Below are 23,738 nucleotides of genomic sequence, written 5' to 3'. Positions count from 1 at the left end.
GAATTTGTGCCAAAGAGGAACAATAATAGTTACGAATCTATCCGCGTTTCCAAACTATCTTCAAACGAACGTGCGATCTTCTTTCTTTGGTTCTTCAATGGCTCTTTAAGAGAAAACAATGTATCATGATTATTTAAAACAAAAATCTCGAATTAATCTCTATATATTCTACAGCTTCTAAAGATGAGTGTTTCGAATGTACTGATACATCGACGTATTAGCTGGTTTACATAAATTTTGAGATTTACATAGTTTACATAGATTTCATAAATTTTCAAACAGAGGATTCTCAGCTTGCGGGCTGAGAGTGTTTTATATACTGTCGAAATAGTGGGCGTGAGACGAGAGGATGAGATGGAGATTCTTCCTCGATACGTTTGACGTCATATTAAATGCCACGCCACCCTTATATTCATCGCTGCTCGCGAGCACTTGACGTAGAATTTAATAACAGACATTCGGCGAACGAGCCTGTCCGCGAAACAAACCGGCTAGAAATAAATTCCATTCCTTTGGCCCCGCATTCATCACGCCTCTCTCTCTCTCTCTCTCTCTCGCGCGCGCGCGCTCGCGCTCGCGCTGCGGAAGTTTGCGGGTTTATGCAAAAGCACAAGAGTGTCGACTGATAATAACAATCATAATCGTAATAAGCAGGCAGCGGAAAACGATTTACGGAAAATGGGGGCAGGGAGACGACAGAAACTTGTCGGGAAACTTCATCTGGTTTGCGTGAAAAAGGCGCGAAGGAGCAAAAGAGAAGAACGATGGGAGATCTGGCGAGGAGGAAAGAGAAGAGGAAGAGCGGGAGGTGAAAAGAAAAGATGACGAGAGACTCGAAATATGATGTTAAAATACGAGTGACCTTTTGAAATATTAAAACGACCAATACTACGACAGAACAGATGAAATCCCAATTTGCGACTCGTATCGACACATCATTCATACGAATCGGCTCTTCTCGCAATATCTTGTCTCCTGTTCCATACGTTCGCTCTTCCTTCGCGAATATCGTGAATCATTATATTATTCGCGCTTCGAATAACATTGCGATATCTTTAGCGTACGATATGAAAATAAGAACGATATGAAAAAATAATCCACAGCCGGTGGAAAAATATACATGACGCGAGTCAACGGAAAATTTTCACCGACGAATTCTTTGGCGTGTTTTTGTAGAAAAAAAGTGAAATATTAACGCTGAATTTTAAACTGAACTGAAAAGGTTTCGACCGATCGCGGCTGACTGAAAATATGCTTTAGTTGTTTTGAGAGAAAGAGACATCCATCTTGCATAACTTATTGTTAGAATGAAATAGAGCTTGAACGAAGTCGTGTAGATAGTACTACGAACCGATGGTAAAAGTTCAGAGTGCAGCTTGCAATTAACAATGCTGAGTCGAAGTGGTCGAAGGAACGTTCCGTGTCGACCTGAATTATACAGCGCAGTCGATTAATCCGCAGTAACGAAGCTTTCTAACGAAGTGCACTTAGGTCGCTACGCCTTGGAGGTAAATGACCACTACCCTTCCGATTATGGTATTACAAATTTTCCATCGTTAATCTTCCAGCCGGGCGAAACAATCGCGCGTGGAACACTTTGTGTCGATTTGCGTCGATTGCGTGTCGCGTTAATTCGAGCGAGGAGATTTTAATTGTCATCGCGAACGAGGGAGGGGCGCGGCCGTTATTGGCGGATCGTTTCTTCTTCACTACAACGCCGTCGAAGAGTCTGTCGAAGAGTAAGCCCGTACAAACAAAAAGAAAAAAAAAGAGAGAGAGAAAAACAAGAAGCAACAGCTGATAAGTTTACGACGGTGGATCGACGTTTACGGATATAGCGTTAACGCTTCATTAAGATCAATCAATGTCGCGATATACCGCACCGATTTCCCCGTGCGATTCAGCCCGTGCGTGTTTCGAAACGCCACAAGAACACATGTATCCTTCACTCGGAGCTGTTTCACGAGATTGCCGTACCTCGTTGAAATCGAAGCGATCACGATCGATTACAAATCCTCCCTTGCGCGCGCGCGCGCGCGCGAGAGAGAGAGAGAGAGAGAGAGAGAGAGAGAGAGAGACACACTCGGTTCTCGTAAGCTTGGCATTCTCGCGCGAGATTACGCTTTCGCAAGCTTTGTACAGAGGGCAAACGCGGAGTTTGCTGGCCGGAAAATTACGCAAGTTGACCGTACAGGAATCTCAACCGTAATCTTCGGCGCGTACGTGCACCAACACGTGGTAGCAGTGGATCGTGCCGGACGATCAAGCGATACGGATTCGGGTTATGCAAATGCGGGAGCTGGAGCGAGGAGGAGGAGGAGGAGGAGGAGAAGGAGGAGAGAAGGACGCGAGAGAGAGAGAGAGAGAGAGAGAGAGAGATTGTCCGATACGTTACAGTACGGAGGCGACGTTACCGTTACCGTTACTATTCTCGCTTACCGTAGCGGAACCGGGGGAAGGTAATCGAAAGCCCCCGACGAAAATCAGGAACAAGGTCGTGCGAACGGCGACCGACACGCGCGCACGCTACGTAATTAGCCGTACGACAAAGCGATTTAGCGAGAAATTGTTCGTGATACGGTCAGGCTAACATTTATGGTGCAAAGATGGCCGGAGGAGTAACCGTGTAATTTAATCGCGTATGAATTACGCAGTCCGGCCGAATATCATTTAATTTCCTCCCAAGTTTATCGCCAACGAAAATCATTTTCTCCCCTTGAAAACGAATCGTTCGCCGGTGTGTCGACAATTAATGCGCAAATTACGCAAACATAACAAACTGTTATCACCGAAAAAAGTGAATTATACAGTCGTACTTGCGCAGGCTGAAATTTATGAAGCCGTAAGTTATCTCTGTGATCACTATGTTGTCGATAAATGTACGAGCTAAAAGCGCGAGTCTCGACTAAGCGAGACCGAGCTGTCGGGGGATATGATTAGATCTCTGACATTCATAGAGCAGAAATGGACACGCGAAGAGTGTCTTATAGATTTCGACAGAGTACACATTATACGACACGAGGGCGGATGATGAAACGTCGCATTCTAGAATCTACCAATATTGTTTATAAACGTCGATAATTTAATTCAACATTAAACGTCGGCGCGTTTTAATTTATTATCTTTATCAAAGTTGCATTTATTAATTTTAATCTCATCGTGATCGTGTGTGAACGGGCAAACACTGGAAGAGAAAATTGTTATTGTTGAGAAACATGATTTTTCTTCGAAAAATATTGTTTCATTGTATTTTCACTCTGTACGTACTTTTAGTACACGGCCGACTGCGGAGAGACTAAAAATAACACATGACAAACTGTAACCAGCGCTAAAAATAAATGAATTAGCGCTATACGTCCGCGTCGGAATTCGCGAAGTCATTGGCTACGATTGTCGCTAGTTATATATTGTTCACGTTGCTATATATAAGTGACTTAAAAACGCGAGTTCCGACTAAAGAAGAATCGCGACTTGTTCCCGGAGCGGAGGACACGACGCGTTACGATCTGGACCCGGTCCAACATCAGTGTGAAACGCACATATGGAAAAACCGACGCGCACCAATCTGGATCTCGATGTTTACGTTAGCTCGGCAACCGCGGTTCCTGCGCGTGCATCGAATTGATGCGTTCGCTCGCGTGCGATTCGATCGGAAGCGAAAAGTATTCGATAATTTGTGCGCACGGAATATCGGCGCGCGACAAATCGGCCGTTGCATTCTCAGCCTTTATGTGAAAGGAAAAATATTGGTTAATTTATACGAGGCTATTAATGGCTATGTTCCGAAGCTTCCATATTCATTTTCAACTTCTACCGGCGGCGCTCATAATTTTCCTCCTGCGCTCTTTTTCCTCAATGGCCACCGCCGCCGCCGCCGCCGCCACCGGCAGCACGAAATTGTTTGAATATTTATGACACGTATACGCGCGATTGTGTGAAACTACGTTACGCGATGTATTTTACGCATACCAATAATCGATGAAGAGAGAGAGAGAGAGAGAGAGAGAGAGAGAGAGAGAGAGAGAGAATCGAAGAAGAGGGAGAGAAACGTCGACGTCGTTTACGCCAACGCATGTAGAGAGAGAGAGAGAGAGAGAGAGAGAGAGAGAGAGAGAGAGAGAGAGAGAGAGAGAGAGAGAGAGAGAGAGAGGGAGAGAGAGGGGGAGAGAGAGAGAGAGAGAGAGAGAGAGAACGGGTTAAATTCGGATAATTTCGGCATACAATGTTTATGTTACGTTATGACAGGCTCAGGCGCGGTTAAATGCAACGTGTTAAATTTAACATCGCGGAGCATTCAGCCACGATAGAGTTTTTGTCGATTATCAGAGCGGCTTTATTCATGCTTTATCGTAGTAATATTACTGATAGTAATGTTGCAATTAATTACTCCAGAATTATTATCAAACCTTAATCAGCGATTTTCTACACCGTTAGCACGAGAGTATAGTCATGCAGAAATTAAACATAATTTTCCGCGAACGCTCCATTTGTATCCACACTACTCCACAGAAAAACCGTATAATTCGAAATAAAGAGAACAATCCTCCATCGAATGTCTCTCTCTGTACATAATGTATGCAAAGTGTTCGTATATTATTGATTTGCAATTAACGGTATTGACAATTCTTCCTCGACAACACCGATATTACATCGCAGAAAACTTCCGTGGGAGCAGAAACATCCGTAATTCAATTCAAGGCAAACAAGTTGCTACAATTCATCGCGACATGTCCCGACAAGCGGACAATGAAGAAGCCTGAAATATCTGCTAACATATATTTATTGTCGTGCGATATTCGGATTCCGTTTAACGCGAATTACGACGTTGCTTTTCTCGAAGAAATTACACACGAGGACTACTACTAGAAGATGTCAACATTCACGGAATTGCGCAACATTGCGAGTCTGTCCCCCGTCTCAGCTAATGCTTCGACGCACTTCTAGAAACGGACGCAACGAAATCTTGACGGTTGCATCTTTGCATCGGCCGGTAACACGCTCGATACCGAGACGAGACGAGACCGACGAGCCGGGTCAGACGAACGAGTGATTCGTGTTCAGTGAGTTGCGGCAAGGACGTTTAAATTTGGACGTAGTGTTTACGACCGTCGTAGACGTAGACGACGCGCGACGATCAAGTGCAGCTCGCGAACAGCAAGACTGGCTGCTCGTCGCGAGAGCAGCGCGGGAGTCAATACGCGATTGCCAATAGATTATAAAACGGGGATTAACGGCGGCGTAAACGCGGCCGAAACGCGGGGCCGCGTAAACCGGGGGGAAACGGATTGAACAAGTGATTTGTGCCGCGGATTCGCTCGCAAGTATTCACTCTGACGGATTATTTTACTCGTAAACCAGGAATAACAATGTGTAAATCCCGGCTATAAATTTAACTCATATTTTTCACGGAAAAATATCGTCGCGATGTTTTCCTCAAAATTCACGACGCAGAGAGAGAGAGAGAGAGAGAGAGAGAGAGAGAGAGAGACAGATTTTACATTTTAGCTTTGACGAACACATCACACGTACGCAGGCACGTGCACGTGCGCGTGCGCAGGCTAACGATACCTGTTAACGAAAAAATATTTGCCATTTGCAAATACAAAAACTGTTTGAATCGGAAAAATGCGGGAAACAATTAGAGACCCGAAAGAGATTCTCTCATTGGAGATGGAGGGCAAAATCTACGCCAAAATACTCACGTCACTCTTCCGACCACGTGCATCGTCGATGCACGAATACACAGTCTGATTCACGCGGCATATAAGTGTCAAAATAGCTACGCTATTTCTTAGTTTCTGCATTAGTCAAACGATCGCTCTCTAAGATCGCATCTACAGACAGTGATAGAGTGTCTGGCGATGTTAGGACAAACTTGATGAACAATCGAAATGATAGCATCGAGAACAAAGGGAAGAAATGGTTATAAGTCGTATAATCGTATAACCATCACAACGTGGCAGAGTACGAGTATGTATGAGTATCTTCAGAGAGTTATGAAGATAAAACCAAGAGCTGTTGAAGCGGCAAGTTGAGATGGCAAGAGACCGGATTAAAACATAGCGACAAACGCAACAGCAACAACAACAACGACAACCACGACTCGCACAAACGTGAGACACCGAGGATTAATGCCGATCGGTGCAGTACCAGCCTTGCGGTCGTGTGGCGCGCAGTGCTTGTGCTTGTACGGCGGGATAGTTGTCGGGCAAGGTAACCGGGACGGGTGTCCGATCGACGATCGACGGGTCCATCTCGAGGATCATCCGCAGATCCTCGTCGATGCCGATGTTCACACGCACCCGTTGTTGCTGCTGGCCGTTGCGATCAGCCACGGGCGAACGATTTCCAAGCGAATCGGCGAAACGTTCGTAAGGCAGAGTCGTCGTCGCGACGAGATGCGACGCCCGTGTCGACGGCGACGTCGGCGGCACCGACGTTGACGTCGTCATCGACGTCGCCGACGTCGTTGTCGTCGTCGTCGTCGCCGTCGTCGCCGTCGTCGTCGTCGCCGTCGTCGCCGTCGTCGTCGCCGTCGTCGTTGTCGTCAATGGTCGCACGACGTCGTTTATCCGGTCCAACCGCGAGACCAACTCCTCAAACTCGACAATCTGTCGCGCGACCTCGGACGCGCCGCCTTGCATCGCGTCACACTTAACGCGCGCGCGCGAGATCGGCCGGCCCGGGGCGTCGCGACGCTACTAAAACCGGAGCAGCATCGTCTACGACGGCGATGGCGACGATGACGGCGACGAAGCGCCAGGTAACAGCAAACGACGCGGATCTAAACGCGGATCCTTCTCGCTCTCCTCCACCGCGAGACGGACAGCGGCCGCCTGCTGTCTGTCACTATCCTTCTCTTGGCTCTTCCCCCCCCCCTCTCTCTCTCTCTCTCTCTCTCTCTCTCTCTCTCTCTCTCTCTCTCTCTCGCCCATCGCACGCACGCATTTATTTTCAATCCGATTCGATAGCCCCGTCGCGAGATGACGATCCAACGCTCGCGGCTTTGCCGTAACACGTGCACAGATGTGGGATTTCCCCAAAGCACGTTGCGCGCGATCGTTGATCCTGCAAGACGTTCATTGAAAATAATCGAGGCATTTGAGAAAGATCAAGTTGGCGTACGAAATCACAATCTCGCCGAGGTATTTCTGTCCGAGTTAACCAAGTTGTAAAATGCCGCAACTATTATTTTCGCAATTGAGCGTTTAGAAAGATAATACGACCTTTTGCGCGGTCTTTGATTACTCTCAAAATATATTCGAACACGAGCAAACGATTGGAAAACTTATTTTTCTATGAGAAATAAAAATATATATTTTTTCTTGTCATAAAAATATTGTCAAATTTTACTTTTTTATTAGAGCAAACACAAATATATGTGTCCGTTCATGCCGAACGTCGCACTGCGAGGAGAGATAAATGAAAAAGAAATTCTTCCATATCTAATTTTCTTTTTTACGCATTAAAGATGTAATTTGAGATGTCTCGGGATTGAAGATAGTCGGGATTGAAGCTACTGGGAACGGACGTGAGATCGCTCGCGCGAGGAAAAACGATAATAAAATTCTCCGCAACTCCAATATTCATATCTGTATTCGCGCCTACTATCGGGGGAATCACCGGCACGTCCGCCACTTATCCTCGTCCCTCCTTCGACTGCGGATGAAAAATGCGTCACCTTCCTCCCGATGCGGTAACAGATGCCGACTTGCATTCACACGCGTCGAGCTCAAATTTATCATTATGCGCGTGTCTCGCTTGACTAACTCTGATTAACGATGCACTGTCTGTCCGGTAACTCCGTAACCGTGAATGCGTACCGTGATGAAAGAAAAACTTGAGCTCCAGTTGGCATTTAAAAGACATTGTTGCACAATCGCGATCTTGCCGCGCTCCCTATCTAAATTAGATTCTCTTAGACCTTTTAGATTTATTACGCGTTGCTCTCTCGCTAAGTCTGAGCTTATCTAGCTGCTCTACATTAGTCTCGCGTCAATTCACTCGGGTTTAGAATCCCGAATCTACGAAATTCGCGATCGTGATGACGAAGATTGTGACTCCGTAGCTGTGCACACACAGGTGCGCAATACGTCTCGCATCACACACAGTGGCGCAGCTCATCCGTCCCAAAGTCGCGTTACATAACGGCGAGACAGCTGCCGCCGAGAGAGCATATTTATACGTGCGCGGGCAAACGGCAAAAAATAAAAGTAGACATTGTCGACGTAATAAGAGGAAAAAAAAAGGGAACGCGAAAGAAATCGCGAAACGTCGTGACTGAGGAATCCGGTGCGGCGTTTTCGCGAGCGTCGCGGTGACGGCGAGCGTACTTATCGGAATTTCCAGTCATTGCACCAGCTAATGCGAGTATCGAGCCGGTTCACACCGGATCCGCGACAGCCGCTGTTATCCATCTGCCACGAGAGGAAGAGCGAGAAAGATACAAAGAGAAAGAGAAACAGAGAGAGAGAGAGAGAGAGAGAGAGAGAGACCGCTCTATCAGTATCGTCGACATTGTCTCGCGAGCTTGCAGGCTTTTGTCGGTCCGACGAAATCGTGCCTCGCGCAGAAAGGGGCGGACAATGTCGCCCACCGAGTATATTTACGTCTCGCGTCGCGTTAAAAATATGAGAGAGAGAGAGAGAGAGAGAGAGAGAGAGAGAGAAATTTTATTGCACAGCTTGTTCTTCTATTATGCGAGAAAGGATTGATCATGACTTGTTACGAGACACAGTGACACCAAGAAACGAGATCGCAAAAGTCCGCGAAAACTCATTACGATTTAACCAATTTCCAGCATGACCGCTGATGCGTCTTGCTCTGGAAAATTATATTGATAAAGATGTTGCTTCTCATTGCGATAAAGTTACGGGGAGATTAATGAAACGCGTTCGTTGTTACGCTTGTTAATGCGCCGCCATACTGCTTGCCATCGTTATCATTGTTGATAAATTTACATCAATATTACTTTCAATTTCAACTACATGACTCTTTTTACAATGATTATTGTTCACGTTATATCCTCAGAGAAAAGAAACAGATCGACGTGTTATAAATCGTCCAAGCACAAAAGCATAGTGACGGAAGAAAGAAACGCGCATTCGCGAGCATTCGCGATGAAAATGAAACGCGTTTCTAGAACAAATCATCGCGCGTACCAAAATTGTTAACGCGCACGTCGATGACGCATGACATCCGCAGTATAGTATTCATCGCGTTCAACATCGCGTTTATGACGTGAATGAAACCGCGAGGAAAGAAAACAACAGTCGCACGATCAATTCGGGTGAGGTCTGACACTGTCAATCGTGTCGATATTACCGGGAACAATTGGACGAAACTGTCAAATCCTGCATTTAATTAATTCTACAAAGATACGCCACGAATTGATCGACAATTTGTTTGCTTAATGGAAAAGAATGGAAGGTCGAGGAAAAAATTAAGGAAAAAAATTAAAAAAAAAGAACACACGTACAAAATATTTCGTGTCCTTGCGAAGTAAAGAACTTATTTGCGCAACGGCTCGACATGTCCTTGAACAAGTGAAAACACCGCGCCGGTTGTCGGGTCAAAAGTTAACGGTTGCCTACTTTTCATCGCACGCTGTGCCGATAAGAGACGTCGCGATTACGAACGTCATATCTCACGACTTCAGATAATGCTGTGATGACTCTTTACCAAACGGCGCCACGAAGCGAAACTTGACCGAGCAGCAAAATAAGAGCAGCGAAGTAACGCCTGGCGAACACTTGACAATCGGCAGCGGGGGAAGAGATAAAAAAATTTATCATAAAATTCGCGGAAGACAAGGGGAAACGAGTGCGCGCAGTATTTGGAACATCCTGTGCGCGACGTCGCGCTCTCCGGGAAACACGGGGAGGGGGGGGGGGCGGCCTTTATTGTACGAGCGCTGTGTGTCGCGCACTCTCAAAAACGGCGGAAATCGCAGCGCCAAGTTCCGGTATGCCAGTTAATTTGACTCGAAAATTAAGCGCGCAGGAAACTGGAGTCGCGGAGTGTGCGCGGAAAATGCATCGCGCGATTCGCGTCCCGGTCTTCGGCTTTAAAACAGCGACCAGGAGAGATCCTCCGGACATCGTAATTTTTCCACGAGCGACTAAAAACGCGCTGCTTTAAACGGTTGAATGTTTCACGGAGCGCTCGGTGTTTCCGGACTCGCGCGAGTTCAGAAAAAAAAAACTCGAACAAAACCGAGATCTTTAAGACGAATGAAAATGAAGATCATTTTTCTCAACGGTAAAAATCCACAAACTTTTCAATCCAAATAAAAAGTGTGAAACAAAAGTGTCTGAAGAAAAACTTGCACAAAAATCTTCAACATTAAAAAATGTGTTCTTTTCTGACACACCTCGTGGATGCGTATATATCGGCACACAAGCTCGTTGCATTCTTCTCTGAAATTGATACGATTCGTGACGCTCGCATTCTCAAGTCGTGAAACGCTTCTCAAGGTCCACTCAAGTCTGACTATTATAGTAATGATACCTAATGATCAATCGCATTCGGATAAGGTATTCTCCAATATAAAGGCTATTTAACCTCGCGAATATGCACGTAGCTACACAGAGAGAACGATTTAATTGAATCTAACAAATGTTTATTTGGAATAGTCGAAATATATTTTTCGATTGATCGAACAAAATTTTGTTTGACGCAACAAAAACATTTCGTTGGAACTAAGCTGCAACAAAATATTTTTGTTGCGTCAAACAAAACTTCGTTCGATCAATCAAAAAATTTATTTGGACTGTTCCAAATAAGCATTTGTTAAATTCAACTAAATCGTTCTCCCCGTGTACCATTATTATATCTTGCCATATCTCTGCAAAAAAAATGTCTCATGGGTATGGGGGTAAAAGCATTAAAGTACGAACTCCAATACGAAAAATCTATTATATACGAGTGAGATTGATCTGACCGACGAGCTAATCGAAATAATCGACCATTGTGACACATCAAGATTATTTCAATGAGTTGAGACATATTGAAGTATATAACAGCTTGGTGGAAAACCTCCGCCTATAATTAAACAACGGCCTCTCCGTGAAAACGAGGTAAAACCGTTGGGGAATAAAGAAACCGTCTTGAGATCAACTTGATTGAACATTGGAAATTTAAAGCGCGATGTCGCAAAATCATTGGAGACACGGGTCGCTGGATACGAATGAAGTACGTATGTATATACGAAGGAGTGCGCTGTAAGACGTCGCGCGAATACAAATCAATCTCCGCGCCAAGTTTCGCAAACGAACAAACACAAAGAAGAAGATCGTCCGTCGACGGTATTTATGAAGTAGCACTTCGTCTTCTACTTCCGCTGATTGCTTCTATCGAGTCGATCGTTGATCCCTCCAAACCCCTACCTTCCTCAACACACAGACCGTGAATGCAATACTGCTGAAGGTCAATCCTATCTAGAGGCTTCGCGAGATGACGTGTGCAAAATTTGAAGATGATGATTCCCGGAACGACTTATTATCGACCCCTCCAGCTGCCTTTCTCTCTCTCTCTCTCTCTCTCTCTCTCTCTCTCTCCCCTCCCTCGTTATCTCCGTTGTCCCCGACCCTCTTACGTCAACAATCACTCTCCCGCGAACGTATATGTATTCGCGCAGCGCGATCTCTTTATGATTCTGCTCATTTCTTTCCATTCCATTACACTTCTCCGAGCGATAAAACGTTCGCCGAGTCACCGACTTCGCGATGCATCACGACGGCGTACCGACGCGCGCGCGGCGGATTAAACGCGTAGCTCGCTAATCCCCGCCCGATTATTGATAACGATTATCCGCCACCTCGGCAATATTTCGGACGGAAATTGTTATTATTCACTCGTACGTGCGTTGCATGTGTGGTCTATTCGTTAACGCGCTATCCGTATGCGGTGCCGGTCACGTCTCGCGAAATCATTGCGTACGATCGATGTTATGAGCGACGTGATACCGCTTAACAGTAAATTTCCAGTCGACGCATTTCTTTACGATCGTAAAGTGAGGATCGACGATTGCTGAAGTCATACGTGACACGAGATGCGAGAGCGTGCGATCGGATCAGCGTGAAAAATGGACTACTAATGTTTCTCTACTAGTAATGATCGCTATCAGTAGTCATTATGTACACATCTTGGGTATACAACGCATAAATTCCAACATTAAGGAAAGCCGCTCACACAAAGTCAACGACGTTCGAAGATGAACAGCTCGCGCGATTCTTAAAGAACAAGCACGTGACGAAAGTAATATTCTCGAGTGAGAAATTTGAAGGATCCGACACATTCCTTAACGCTCTTCCTCGCTCGCTCGCTCCATCGCTATTGCATCCTACGTTCCATCTTACGTTCAAATGAGATTTCAGCTTAAGCTCGCGTTGCCTTTCCTGTAGGAATCAATTAACGCCCGAGGAACGAGGCTGATTAGGCGCGAGAACTTTCGGGCGCAATTTGAGCGTGCGCGCGCACACACACACACACACACACACACACACTCTCTCTCTCTCTCTCTCTCTCTCTCTCTTCCTCGAAGAAACTCTGGAGGATTGTGTGAAAGTTGATATTCGCGGTGCGCATGTTCCAACCCCTCGCTCCGTGATGCCGGAGATTCGTGGATAGCTGATATAGCCGACTCCAACGCGAGTATCCAAGACGCGCACAGTCAAACGCTGTTAATCAAAGTGTAGTCGAGTGCGAGTGTTTTCCTGCGAGATTGCGTACCAATCACGATCGTTTGGCGCTACCATTGCTTACGATTCACTCCGAACGACAGAATGAGCGAGAGAGCCGAGCCCGAGCACAATCGTCTCATCGATAGATTCATGAATATAATGACCCTGCCCTTTTCACAAGCCTCGCGCACTATAGTTAACCGGCTGCGAGATCAAAGCAGAGAGTCTTCATTCAAATCGTCCAAAAACTGACGGTATATGATAATTCGAAGCGTTTTGAAATTGTCTCTTTCTTTTCTCTTTCTCTTTATCTTTCTTGCCATATCGTATCTCGTGAGCGCTCCTCTTTATTACTGTCGTCGAAGACACGAGAGAGGGAGAGAGAGAGAGAGAGAGAGAGAGAGAGAGAGAGAGAGAGAGAGAGAGAGAGAGGACGAAGATGCACCGCTCTTCCCGACAGTCGCATTCGTGACACGTTTCGATTCTTATAGAAACCGGACACGTGTGAGGCGAGTTTGATTAGATTTGATTCAATTTCGCAGTCAAAATTGGAGCTGGAACTTCTGTCATTTTTTTCATCGAGGGGTACGCGGAGACACGTGGTTCACTCACTTATCAACAGCGATAGATCGCTGTATCCAGCGAGTACTGAACGAAAAATCTATATATACATTTTTTATAAAATAAAAAAAAAAGGAAAAACGAATTCGTCTGGTTCGTACATTTTTCATGTGTAGTTTGTTACGATCGATTTCAAGAGAATTCTATGTAAATGAAAAATACGATTAAGAATCTGCAAATGGACTGATAGTTTCTGCGTTTGTAACAAACATACAAATTGCACACATATATCGGCAGCGATTGGTTCGCGGCTAATCTATATCGATTCGCCCCAAAATTTATTGCGTGCGTACCGCATCAAATGTCCATCGCCGTTCCCTTCCCGGCTCACGTTTACCAAACGATTCTATTCTCGCCCTCTCGCACGATACAATTTTCTTCTTTAATGTCTACAGAGAATAATTATCCAATATTAAAAAGAACGGCGAAACAACTTAAACATCGTGATATTTCACGATCCAAACAGAATCGAGCACCTCATCTTTAACAACCCAAATAATTAAACCACCGATCAAATTACCGACAGCGAGGAGTGCCCCGTATAAATTTCCACGCGAAGGGTATTTCCCGTTGTTGCTGACACTATTTTTATATATCCTGTATTTGTGAGAGAACACGATTAGATAACATATTGTGCTCACACCGAGAAGGAACACTCCATAAAATCGCCACTCTTCAACGACTAGTCCTATCTTGTCGTTTTGACTCCAAAATCCAAATATTTCCTCTGACATTTCAAAAATTGCACAATGACGTTTAGTAAACTCGACCAAGCCTACAAATTCGTCACTGTCCAACGCCGCGTAATAAATTTTTATATAGGACAAGCTCGCGCGTATAATTGACATTACTGTCGTTCGTGCGTGAACTCATCTTAATCTCTTTGTTGCGGAAGCCACGTATGAGACTCAATCTTATCGTCATTCAATATTTCGACGATCGAAAAATCATGCCCGCTGGATAACGCTACCACGTTAACGTAGTACCCATCGATTTCAGCGTATTATGTTGTTTTTATTGTACGTACTTACGTAACATCAGATAACGATTTTCTTCGATTTCTTTCAATACAATTGCTCGTGTTTACAAAAATGTAACCCAATTCCGTCTTTTTACAACCGCGCAAATGTATCGCATTTCTTTCTCTCTCTCTCTCTCTCTCTCTCTCTCTCTCTCTCTCTCTCTCTTTCTCTCTTCAATATATTATATGACTTTGCAACACTAGCGGATTCTAAGGAGGGGTTTTGAAGTTAACCTCCCCCTCTTCCAAATTAAAAGAAATTCCAAATTAAAAGAAATTAAGAGAAATCAGTCTTATTAAATCCGTTTAAAAAATTTAGATAAAATAATACAGGCCGATTAACACAGGCGCCCGTGAATCAAATTCTTATGTCTAAGATTCACTGCATTCAAACTGTTCGATTTCTTTTTATATACAATGTCCGCTGTTGTTTGCTGTCTACTAATGATTATAAAATACCTCAAAGCTACAGCATTATTGTATTTATAATTTTATCAAACCCCCCCCCCTCCTCATTATCGACGCCAGGGTCCGCTAATGCTTTGCAGAGTATTTGAAACCCGCCTTTTATGGTCTCCAATATGTTATCGAGTAGACAAATACGATAATGACCGTTGTATAGACACACAGACAAGGAATACAGGCTGTCCACAAAATGGTTGTCACAACATTTGGTTGCGAATACGTCTTCAACAAAAACTCAATGCGCGTGTATCACGTACAAACGCGCGAGATAACACGATGTTTAAATGTATAATTAAAATATGGAATATTTAATCTTCATCTTCATCTTGTAATATCTACTCTCCATTGTAAAATCACAAACTAAACAGAGTATATTTCTTTGGGATACTGTACATATCCACGTAGAGACTTGGCAGTTATAGGCTGATAACGACCTCTTTTATTTTTTTATGATAGTAATACTATTTGATAGTAATCACGGAAAATAGACATTATCGGATTCGTAGGTACAAAGCGTCGCTTTCTTCCGTCGAAAATTTATTGATTTAAAACGAGTTAAATAATTGCTGTTATCCAATTATTCAATATATATATATATATATATATATATATATATATATATATTGAACACACACATTTGTTTTTAAAACGCGTGTCTTATATCACGTTAACCACGCGCGATACATTTATATAGTATATGTATGCGTTGGGGCAAAAAAATGAACATTCGGAAAGTTAAAATTGCCGCAAACGCATGACAACACAATGGATTTCTTTGTGCATCTTACACTTCTCTGTAATCGTTCGTACACCGCGGAGCAGTCACGATATCAGTACTCCAAATAAAAGCGTTTCTCGCGCCCCTGGTGCACCAACACACAGCAACCGTGGAACTGGTGAAACCGTGGACTGTTATATCCGCTCTCTTTTGTTTCCACATCGACATTGATACGTGTATAATATATATCCCCGAATAACTGTCATAAATAAAATTCACGTCCAATAATTACGACGCGAATGTGCTACAAGTAATATTCCCAATTAAAATTGATATCCACGCCCGCGTTAATCATATTATCTGCCCAGCTCGCCAAGAGTTATATCGTCAGAATGAAAACATTAATCGCTCAATCGCTCAAACGATGCTCATTAACATTTGCAATGTTAACGGACCTACAAGTTGCTTCTTTTATTAGCGCCATGACGGCAGCGGCGACGTCGATGTCAATTGAGCGCGAGACGCTATTGGGCTCGATATCATCACACGATCAGTGTCTCTCATTAATAAAATTTATTTCAACATAGTATATCATCACTCTGCTATCCCTTCCGACACATACCTGGCAGTGTTGGGAGCACGACTTTTCAGCTCGTAGTACATCAAATCCTTGGTGGAGGTCGACAAGAGAGACAGGGTCTGCTCAAAATCGTCGTCGTAATCGCCGAGGGTGGTGGCGGCATGGTGGGCGGTGAGGTCGGCGGTCAGTGCGGCCGTCAGGTCGAAGCCCATGTCGACCCCGGACTCGTCCATCGTCGCGGGGCGAAGGTGGTCGCGGTGCGGCACGGCGCTTCGAATGTGCCGCGCGTGACGACGCGCGACGAATCAACGTGGCGAGCCGAGCGAACGCGCGCGTTCGAAAGTTTCGCACTGCGCGGCGACGAGGTGGCCGTTGCGCCGCGCCGCGTCGCGTGGCGTCGCGTCGCGTTGTGGCCGTGAAAAATAACGATGACGGAAACGCGAAATCGACGGAGGAAGAAGATGAGGCGAGTCGAAAGAGACGAGCCGTCCGAGAAACGCGTCGCGACGCGAGCTCGCGGATAAAATGGCGAAGCAATGGCCGATAAGCGGTGAGGAAGGAGAAGAAGAGGTGTTGTGAGGAACGACGAGTGAGAAGATGGGAGATGGATCACGGCGCGTAATCGTAAGGCGAGCGGTACCGCGAGAAGACTCCCATTTTGCGGAAGTGTCAAGAATTGTCGCGCGAGTTGCTGCACACGGAGTTCGCGACATACGACGCGCATGCACGCGTGCGCGGACTCGTGAAGTTGTACGGCTGTGGCGCGCGTTCCATCGCCCTTTCGCGCTTTTCTGCCGATTTTACCTGCGACGGCGATGGCGTCAGCGGTGGCGGCGGCGGCGACGGCGACGATGACGACGACGATGACGACGACGACGACGACGACGACGACGACGACGACAACGACAACGGCGGCGACGGCGGCGCGACGACCCACGAGGAAGAAGAGACGCGCGACGAAAGAACGACACCACGGCGAAACGAGACGAGCGTGACGCGCGCGCGTATCGGTACTACGAGAACCGCCCGCCGAGACCGCCGCGGAAGCGTTGCGGCGCGCGACAACAACGTCTCTGACTTACGACTGCCGCCATCTCGCGACGGTGGAGCGGAGTTAACCCGGTCGGCGAGGCGCGGCGGCGGCAGCGGACAACTTGCAAGTAGCAGTTCCACGGGCAATCTTCGGCCGTACGACCTTGGCACCAAGCGCGGCGAAGGACAACTAAACAAACCAATAGTTGCGAAAACATAAACTTTGTTTCTTGTTTGACGCTTCCCTTGCATTCTTGTGCCTCTGATTCTTACATTTTGTATTCTACTTTGTGTTAAATATAGGAAACTTTGAATAAAGATTCAAAAACCCAACGTTAATTTCTCAAATTGTCTCACATTACATTATTTATTGTCACAATGTAACAATCGTACACCGTTTCCGTCTCGAATTGAGTGACACCGTTGTGAGAACAACTTAACTATTACACTAAAATGCAAGACAAACACAGACGCTCGATACGTAAAGAACCGTCCGAAATATGGCATTGTACATATGTGTTTAGTTAAATAAATATGCATCAGCATAAAGCGAGCGATTGTCCGGTGAGGCAATTCGCGAATGTGCTGACAACGATCGCTCAACACTGCAACGTTATGACCTCACGCAGTATCGCGAGGTTCGTCAAGATAACCACTGCCCGAGAATCCGCCCGCGGATTAATTAAAAGCTCCAAATCATTCACGAGCAACCATGCGCTCGCGATTGTACGTATTTATACTATTATTGATATTAATTTCATCCAGAACACGCGCGTTCCAGGTACTCAATGGGGTCAGTGTTTTACCGTCGGAAGTCTCAAAACAGTTGGACGATTACTGGGCAACCTACAAGGTAATGTGTCCTTAACATACTTTTAGAATAATACATACATGTTTCACCACATATCATTCATGCGAGTAATATTAATTTCCAATGATTAATACTGAAATGTAATTTCTCAATATCTAGGAATTAATCATTTTAATGCACCAAAATCGCGATAAATTTTGCAAATGTATAAATTAATAACTTTTTTCAATTGTATGACTTGTAACTTCGAACGTGCATAAGATGTATGATCTTAGAATACATAACTTATCAATTCGATCATATTTATGAGACAACTTTCATCTGAAAAGATTTACATAATATAATCTAATTGAAATCTCTCCTTGTAGAATTTTAGCGAATACATTGCTTTCAATTTAAAATTAAAATTATTAATATTTCCAATGTCTCTAGTAACGGACGAGAGGTATATGCGTGTGTGTGTGTGTGTGTGTGTATCTCATAAACAATATCGCAAAGTTCTATATGTCGCCCGTTTACATTCTACATAAGGCACATATTGATCAATGTTCCCACGATGCTTCAACAGACGCAGTTTAATAAAACGTACAAGGGAAATCTGGAGAACGCGAGACGAATAGCTTGGGAACAAAACCTCGTGGAGATTTATAAACACAACCTAATGGCCGCCGCGGGACATCACAGTTATACATTGCGGGATAACCATATCGCCGATCTCAGTAGTCCACAGTATATGCGCAAAATGGTATATAACTAACAGCGAAACCCGCTGACAAATTTAACTCGTTAATCTAAATATTCGAAATCTGAATCCTAATCTACAAGTCCCAGGACCCTCAATTTCAATTTCCGGAATCCAAGTTTCAGGGTCTCAAGTCTCAGGGATATTAATTGAAATATTCCATATCCAAATTTCAATAATCCCAAATTATATGAACGACTGGCAACAACAAATAAAAATCAATCAGAAGCAATCGCATACTTCTGACATTGAATAATTATTACAAATTTACGAAGCTCGCGTGCGAGCTTTTTGCGTTCCTTTAATTTAATTACGTGTTCAAAAGGCTTGTATAGGCCCCTTTCCCATCGTCATTATAATTTTCATTTCCTAAGTGCAATACCTTAATCCCGACGCAACGAGAGCCTCAATATAAAGCTGAAATGTTCTACTACAAATACATACAAATCCGTCGCGACGCGCAAACGATAATAAGAGAATATTTCCTTCTGTCAATATCCCTCAGGTGAAACTGGTACCGAGTCGGAGGCGCCGATTGTCGTCGAGCGATCCGATGCTGTCGGCGACTCTGCAGCAACCACACAACATACCGGCTCGCCTGGATTGGCGCGAACTCGGATTCAACACCCGACCGGTGAACCAACGGGAATGCGGTAGTTGCTACGCTTACTCTATCGTGGAAAGTATACAGGGACAGATTTTCAAGCAGACTGGCATGCTGATCCCCTTGAGCGCACAACAGTTGGTTGATTGCAGCACGGCGACCGGGAATCGCGGTTGCGCCGGCGGTTCCCTCAGGAACACTTTGAGATATCTGGAGCGATCGAAGGGTCTCATGGCCAAAACCGAGTACCCGTACAAGGCCCAGGTACACGCTTCTTTTCCACCTGTCGATCCACGTGCAATAGGACACGTCGCAACATGTCAACTGTCTCTTGCGTATCGATCTCTCGCGACGTGCAAAATGTTACAAAACGCTCGGTGTCCTTTGTGAACGTTACACAACACGGAGAAAATTTATTCGTCTCCACCTTTCCTCCTTCTTCCTTTCTGATTCTCTCTGAAAAATACTCGCTCTCGATAACCCTGCGAAAAATTTTCTCTCGAACTTGATCACAAAACTAACCGGCTGTAGGCGAATTTACGTCGGGGAACGATATTCGCTCTCTTTCTCCTCTCTCTCTCTCTCTCTCTCTCTCTCTCTCCTGGCGGTTGCGAAACGACGATTTCTGCCCATTTTCACTGGCCATAACGCGCAATAATATGTTGTTAGCGGCCGTGAAGACGAAGACGCTGAGACAGTGCGAATATAATTATCGCGATGAAGAGACAAACGTAAAGGTCGTTTTCATTATTTCACACAGACTCTACCTTCTCTCGGAAACATCAGGAAACTTGTGGAAAATTTCGACCGGGAAAATTCAAATTATGTCGGTCATGATAACGCTATTATCTTAACACAACTCGACTAACTTGGCGATGTTAACCCTCCGTTTACTTTCTCACTAATAAATATACTTGGACTGTTGTGTCACACATTGGGAATACGCGTGTTCCGTAAAAATGTAAAAACAAAACGCTTATCTGGCCCGGCTGATTTAGTTAAGTACGCAATATGTCGTATTACAAAGGTCGAATGATACAACGACACTCGCGAGTAAAAGTTTCCTGGGATCTCCATTCTCAATGTTGAATACGTCTCCTTCAATTACGATATCTGTCTCTCTCTCTCTCTCTCTCTCTTTCTCTCCCTCGTTCCCTCCCTCCCTCCCTCCCCCCTCTCTCTCTCTCTCTCGACACTACAAATCAAACGAATCAAATGTAATGCATACTACATGTTTATTATCTAATTAATCTCATTGAAGAAAATGAGCGACATCCAGCTATTGTTGAGGTGATTCAACAAGATGGTTATCTTTCCCGAGAGATCTTTTCGCATTTTTCATCATTTCCATACTTCAATTCAATTGCGTTGACGCCAAAGAATCATTATGCTTTTATTTCTGGACTAATTTATCGTAAGTTCTGTAAATGTACCTATCTACACAATAATCAACCTACGCAAACATTAATGACAAATATAGCAGTTCGATAATAACTTCATGTAGCGATAAATCCAATCGTATGCACTTCGAGAGCAAGAGATCAACTTCGAACACGAAATATTTTAAGAGCGATCGTTTTTTCGCAACGCAAATATACTACGTACGATACGACGTGCGATCTTGCGAGCGAGCGAACGATTTTTCTGCACTGAAAGTGAAATCGATTCGCATTGACTTTTCGCATCGGGCCTCCGTTCGACGGTTCAAGCAGAAAGATTTTACAGGCATACAAAGAGACAGACGACTTGAACATTTCAGGATGGCCAGTGCAAATTTCACAGAGACCTGAGCGTCGTCAATATCACGTCATGGGCGATTTTGCCAGCGCGAGACGAAACAGCTCTGGAGGCGGCAGTGGCATCCGTCGGTCCCATAGCCGTGTCCATAAACGCTATGCCGAAGACGTTCCAGCTTTATCAGTGAGTATTGCCATTTTATTTGCCTTCGGGAGCAAAAAGAGCGGTCGTGCAAATTGCCACTAACGAGTAAGTGACGTGCGCGCGCGAGTCGCGCGACACGTTCGCGAGATACGCGATAATTTTAGACACCTGCCATTTAAGAGAATACGAACGCTACGCATCTCGTCGTATTGAGATATTCCGCGCGTTCGCAATTGCCGACCGACTCGGACCGATCAACTGTCAATTTTCAGCGGCCGGAGGGAGGGGTGTAGAGAAACACACGTCATTGCAACGCGAGACGTTCGCGAATTACGACGTTTCAAAGTACTCGACGCTCGATGTTGGAAAAAATTCCGTCGATAACCGACGCCAGAGCGACGGTGACAAACAGTTTCTTTTTTCACGCAGATAACTAATCAATCGTAATCCGGCAATAAATAAATGAATATTTTAATCGCAACCCTCGACTGACCTCTCGAAAAGCTGCGCAAACGGAAATGTCGAGCGAGCGCGATCGATGTTGTCGTTGCCGTCATCGGTTTAATCCGGATCCATCTTTGAATGATCGCAGCCGATTATTATTATCAACAGCCGAGCGCGCGTTCATGTGCGAGCTCACTTTGCCACGTGTCGATTGTCGCGCGTCGATGAATAAATACAATGAAGTACAATAGATTGATTGAAAGTAAGAGTTTAAGGGGCAATATTCAAGAGCACGGCCCCCTAAATGTATCCGTATGAAATTTCGCTGAAAGAATGAAACGACTCGGTCTCGAATCGCTCGGATTTCAGTAACTTTTCACTCGTATGTCTACGAGCGGCACACGTAACGGCAAAAGTTACGGAAACCCGCGGTGAAAGACTGCACACGCTCGGGAAAATGAGTTCACTCGTATAATAACCTCCTATATACGTAGCTGTCGCGCGATCATTCATCGTCGAGCGTCGGAACGCGATCATCGCACTTCGGAGTGATGCGACGATTGTGGATCGAGATTTTGCATTTTTCTGCTTTGTCAACAACCAGTCAGCTTTGCCTGCACCCTTTTTCACCCTGCACAACAAACGCACGCGGAAATTGCGGAGCGACCGCAGCATTCGAAATTATTTGCAAAGACTCGAGGACCATTTCGCAAGTCCGTGACAAACAGACAGTGCCGATCATCACAGTGCGAAAACACGATCGATATGAAGCTATATACAAGCACTATTGATTGATTTATAAACGCGATGCGCATCGCAGTGATCGCGCATTTGTGCGTGTATGCGTGTATCGCGAGAGTTCAATGTCTATCATTCGCATTTTCTAATCGAAAACACGCGACGCGCGTGCTACATTCTTCTACCGCGATCTCTATTTTGCGTATCAGATACGACGCGTGCCGAGGCGTTTCATTACATCATACAGCACACGCGAATCGTCATCTGACTTTATTTCTCCATTTTCTTCTTTTACATTGTGACATTAATATTTGCCCTTATAGATTGGAGAAAATGACCTCTATCCCTCTCCCTCTGTCTCTGTCTTTGGATACGTCGAGAGGTAATTTGAAATGTTAATCGGCCTTTCCACCCGTAGCAAAGGTGTCTACGACGACCATCTGTGCAGCTCAGACACGGTGAACCACGCGATGCTGATTGTCGGATATACGCCGACCGAGTGGATCCTGAAGAACTGGTGGGGCGAGAACTGGGGCGAGAACGGTTACATGCGACTGGCGAAAAACAAAAATCGATGCGGCATCGCGAACTACGCGGCTTACGTGAAAGTTTGACATTCACGTTTCTCCCCAATTCGGCCGGGAGACAGCCCCGGCGGGGGGGGGGGGAGTTATTCCGTCCCGCGCGTATATCTCAGGCGTATATTTAAATACCGTTTATTTTTCCTCTCTCGTCAGTGATCACGTTTCGAATCAATGAGGAACGTTAAGGAATGTCAAAGGTGAGAAAAACGATAGATAAAAAAGTGCGAGGATAAGCCGAAGGTGTGGGTTTCATCGGGATAACGGATTTGCGCGCGGGCTTACGGCCCGCTTTACGCCGTCGTAGGGTTAAAGATCGCACGTATTCGAGCGATTAAACTCCGGGCAATTACTAAGGATCGCCAAACATTTATTACATAACAGCCACTAAACCGCAGGACGGACGCTCGAATGCCAGATACCAGACTTCCGTGACCACACGAGGTCCCGGGAAATTTAATCGGACCGTACAACCGCGGCACGATAGGAACGCCGAGACTTTGCCCGATCGAAAATTCTGTCCGAAGACGAAGTACACGGCCGGCCGGGACATATCGCCACGGCATTTCCGCGTGAGAGCGAGAAATACGGCAGCGGAGGACGATCCAATTCGTGCAACCGTAGGTAGATAGGTAGTAGGACTCGATGAACGCTAACCGCGTGACGTAACGTCAGGCGAACGTCACGTAACCACATAGTGCAGCGTGGTGACATAAATCCAGGGACGCATCCCGCGTGCGATTCGCGCACGCACACGGGGGAATTCGCATTATCCTTCCCGACCGCTGCGATCGAAAAAGTGATGTCACACGTTTGA

The 23,738-nt window shown here is 45.3% G+C and overlaps 2 protein-coding genes across 4 annotated transcripts in view; one reads left to right on the top strand and one right to left on the bottom strand.

Moving 5' to 3' along the window:
- The window catches only part of Mitf (transcription factor Mitf), a 70,745-nt gene extending 53,709 nt beyond the window's left edge, over positions 1-17,036 (bottom strand). Inside the window, exon 1 of one of the 3 annotated variants that reach the window (XM_025302664.1) lies at positions 16,131-17,036. In XM_025302664.1, coding sequence (XP_025158449.1) covers positions 16,131-16,321 — 191 coding nt within the window. In that variant the 5' untranslated portion in view covers positions 16,322-17,036. Of the gene's footprint in view, positions 1-6,150; positions 6,801-16,130 lie in introns of those variants that run through there. The other 2 variants (XM_025302663.1, XM_025302662.1) reach the window with 2 other exon arrangements.
- A 677-nt stretch (positions 17,037-17,713) lies between these two features.
- CtsL4 (Cathepsin L4) lies at positions 17,714-22,954 on the top strand. Its single transcript, XM_011151615.1, has 5 exons — positions 17,714-17,973; positions 18,500-18,676; positions 19,179-19,541; positions 21,037-21,197; positions 22,759-22,954. Exons 1-5 carry the CDS (start codon positions 17,833-17,835, stop codon positions 22,952-22,954), a joined length of 1,038 nt encoding a protein of 345 aa, XP_011149917.1. The 5' UTR covers positions 17,714-17,832.
- Positions 22,955-23,738: the final 784 nt, after the last annotated feature.

The sequence above is a fragment of the Harpegnathos saltator genome, unplaced genomic scaffold, assembly GCF_003227715.2.
Source record: "Harpegnathos saltator strain DR-91 unplaced genomic scaffold, Hsal_v8.6 scaffold51, whole genome shotgun sequence".
Lineage (NCBI taxonomy): Eukaryota > Metazoa > Arthropoda > Insecta > Hymenoptera > Formicidae > Harpegnathos > Harpegnathos saltator.
The sequence above is the reverse complement of the archived record's forward strand: the minus strand, read 5'-3'. Positions and strand labels throughout refer to the sequence as shown.

Excerpts from the sequence above, each read along its gene's own strand:
- CtsL4 (XM_011151615.1), top strand. The coding sequence starts at position 17,833 with ATGCGCTCGCGATTGTACGTATTTATACTATTATTGATATTAATTTCA. Across the intron at positions 17,974-18,499 it reads ATTACTGGGCAACCTACAAG|ACGCAGTTTAATAAAACGTA; the intron begins GTAATGTGTCCT and ends ATGCTTCAACAG. Across the intron at positions 21,198-22,758 it reads AAGACGTTCCAGCTTTATCA|CAAAGGTGTCTACGACGACC; the intron begins GTGAGTATTGCC and ends TTCCACCCGTAG.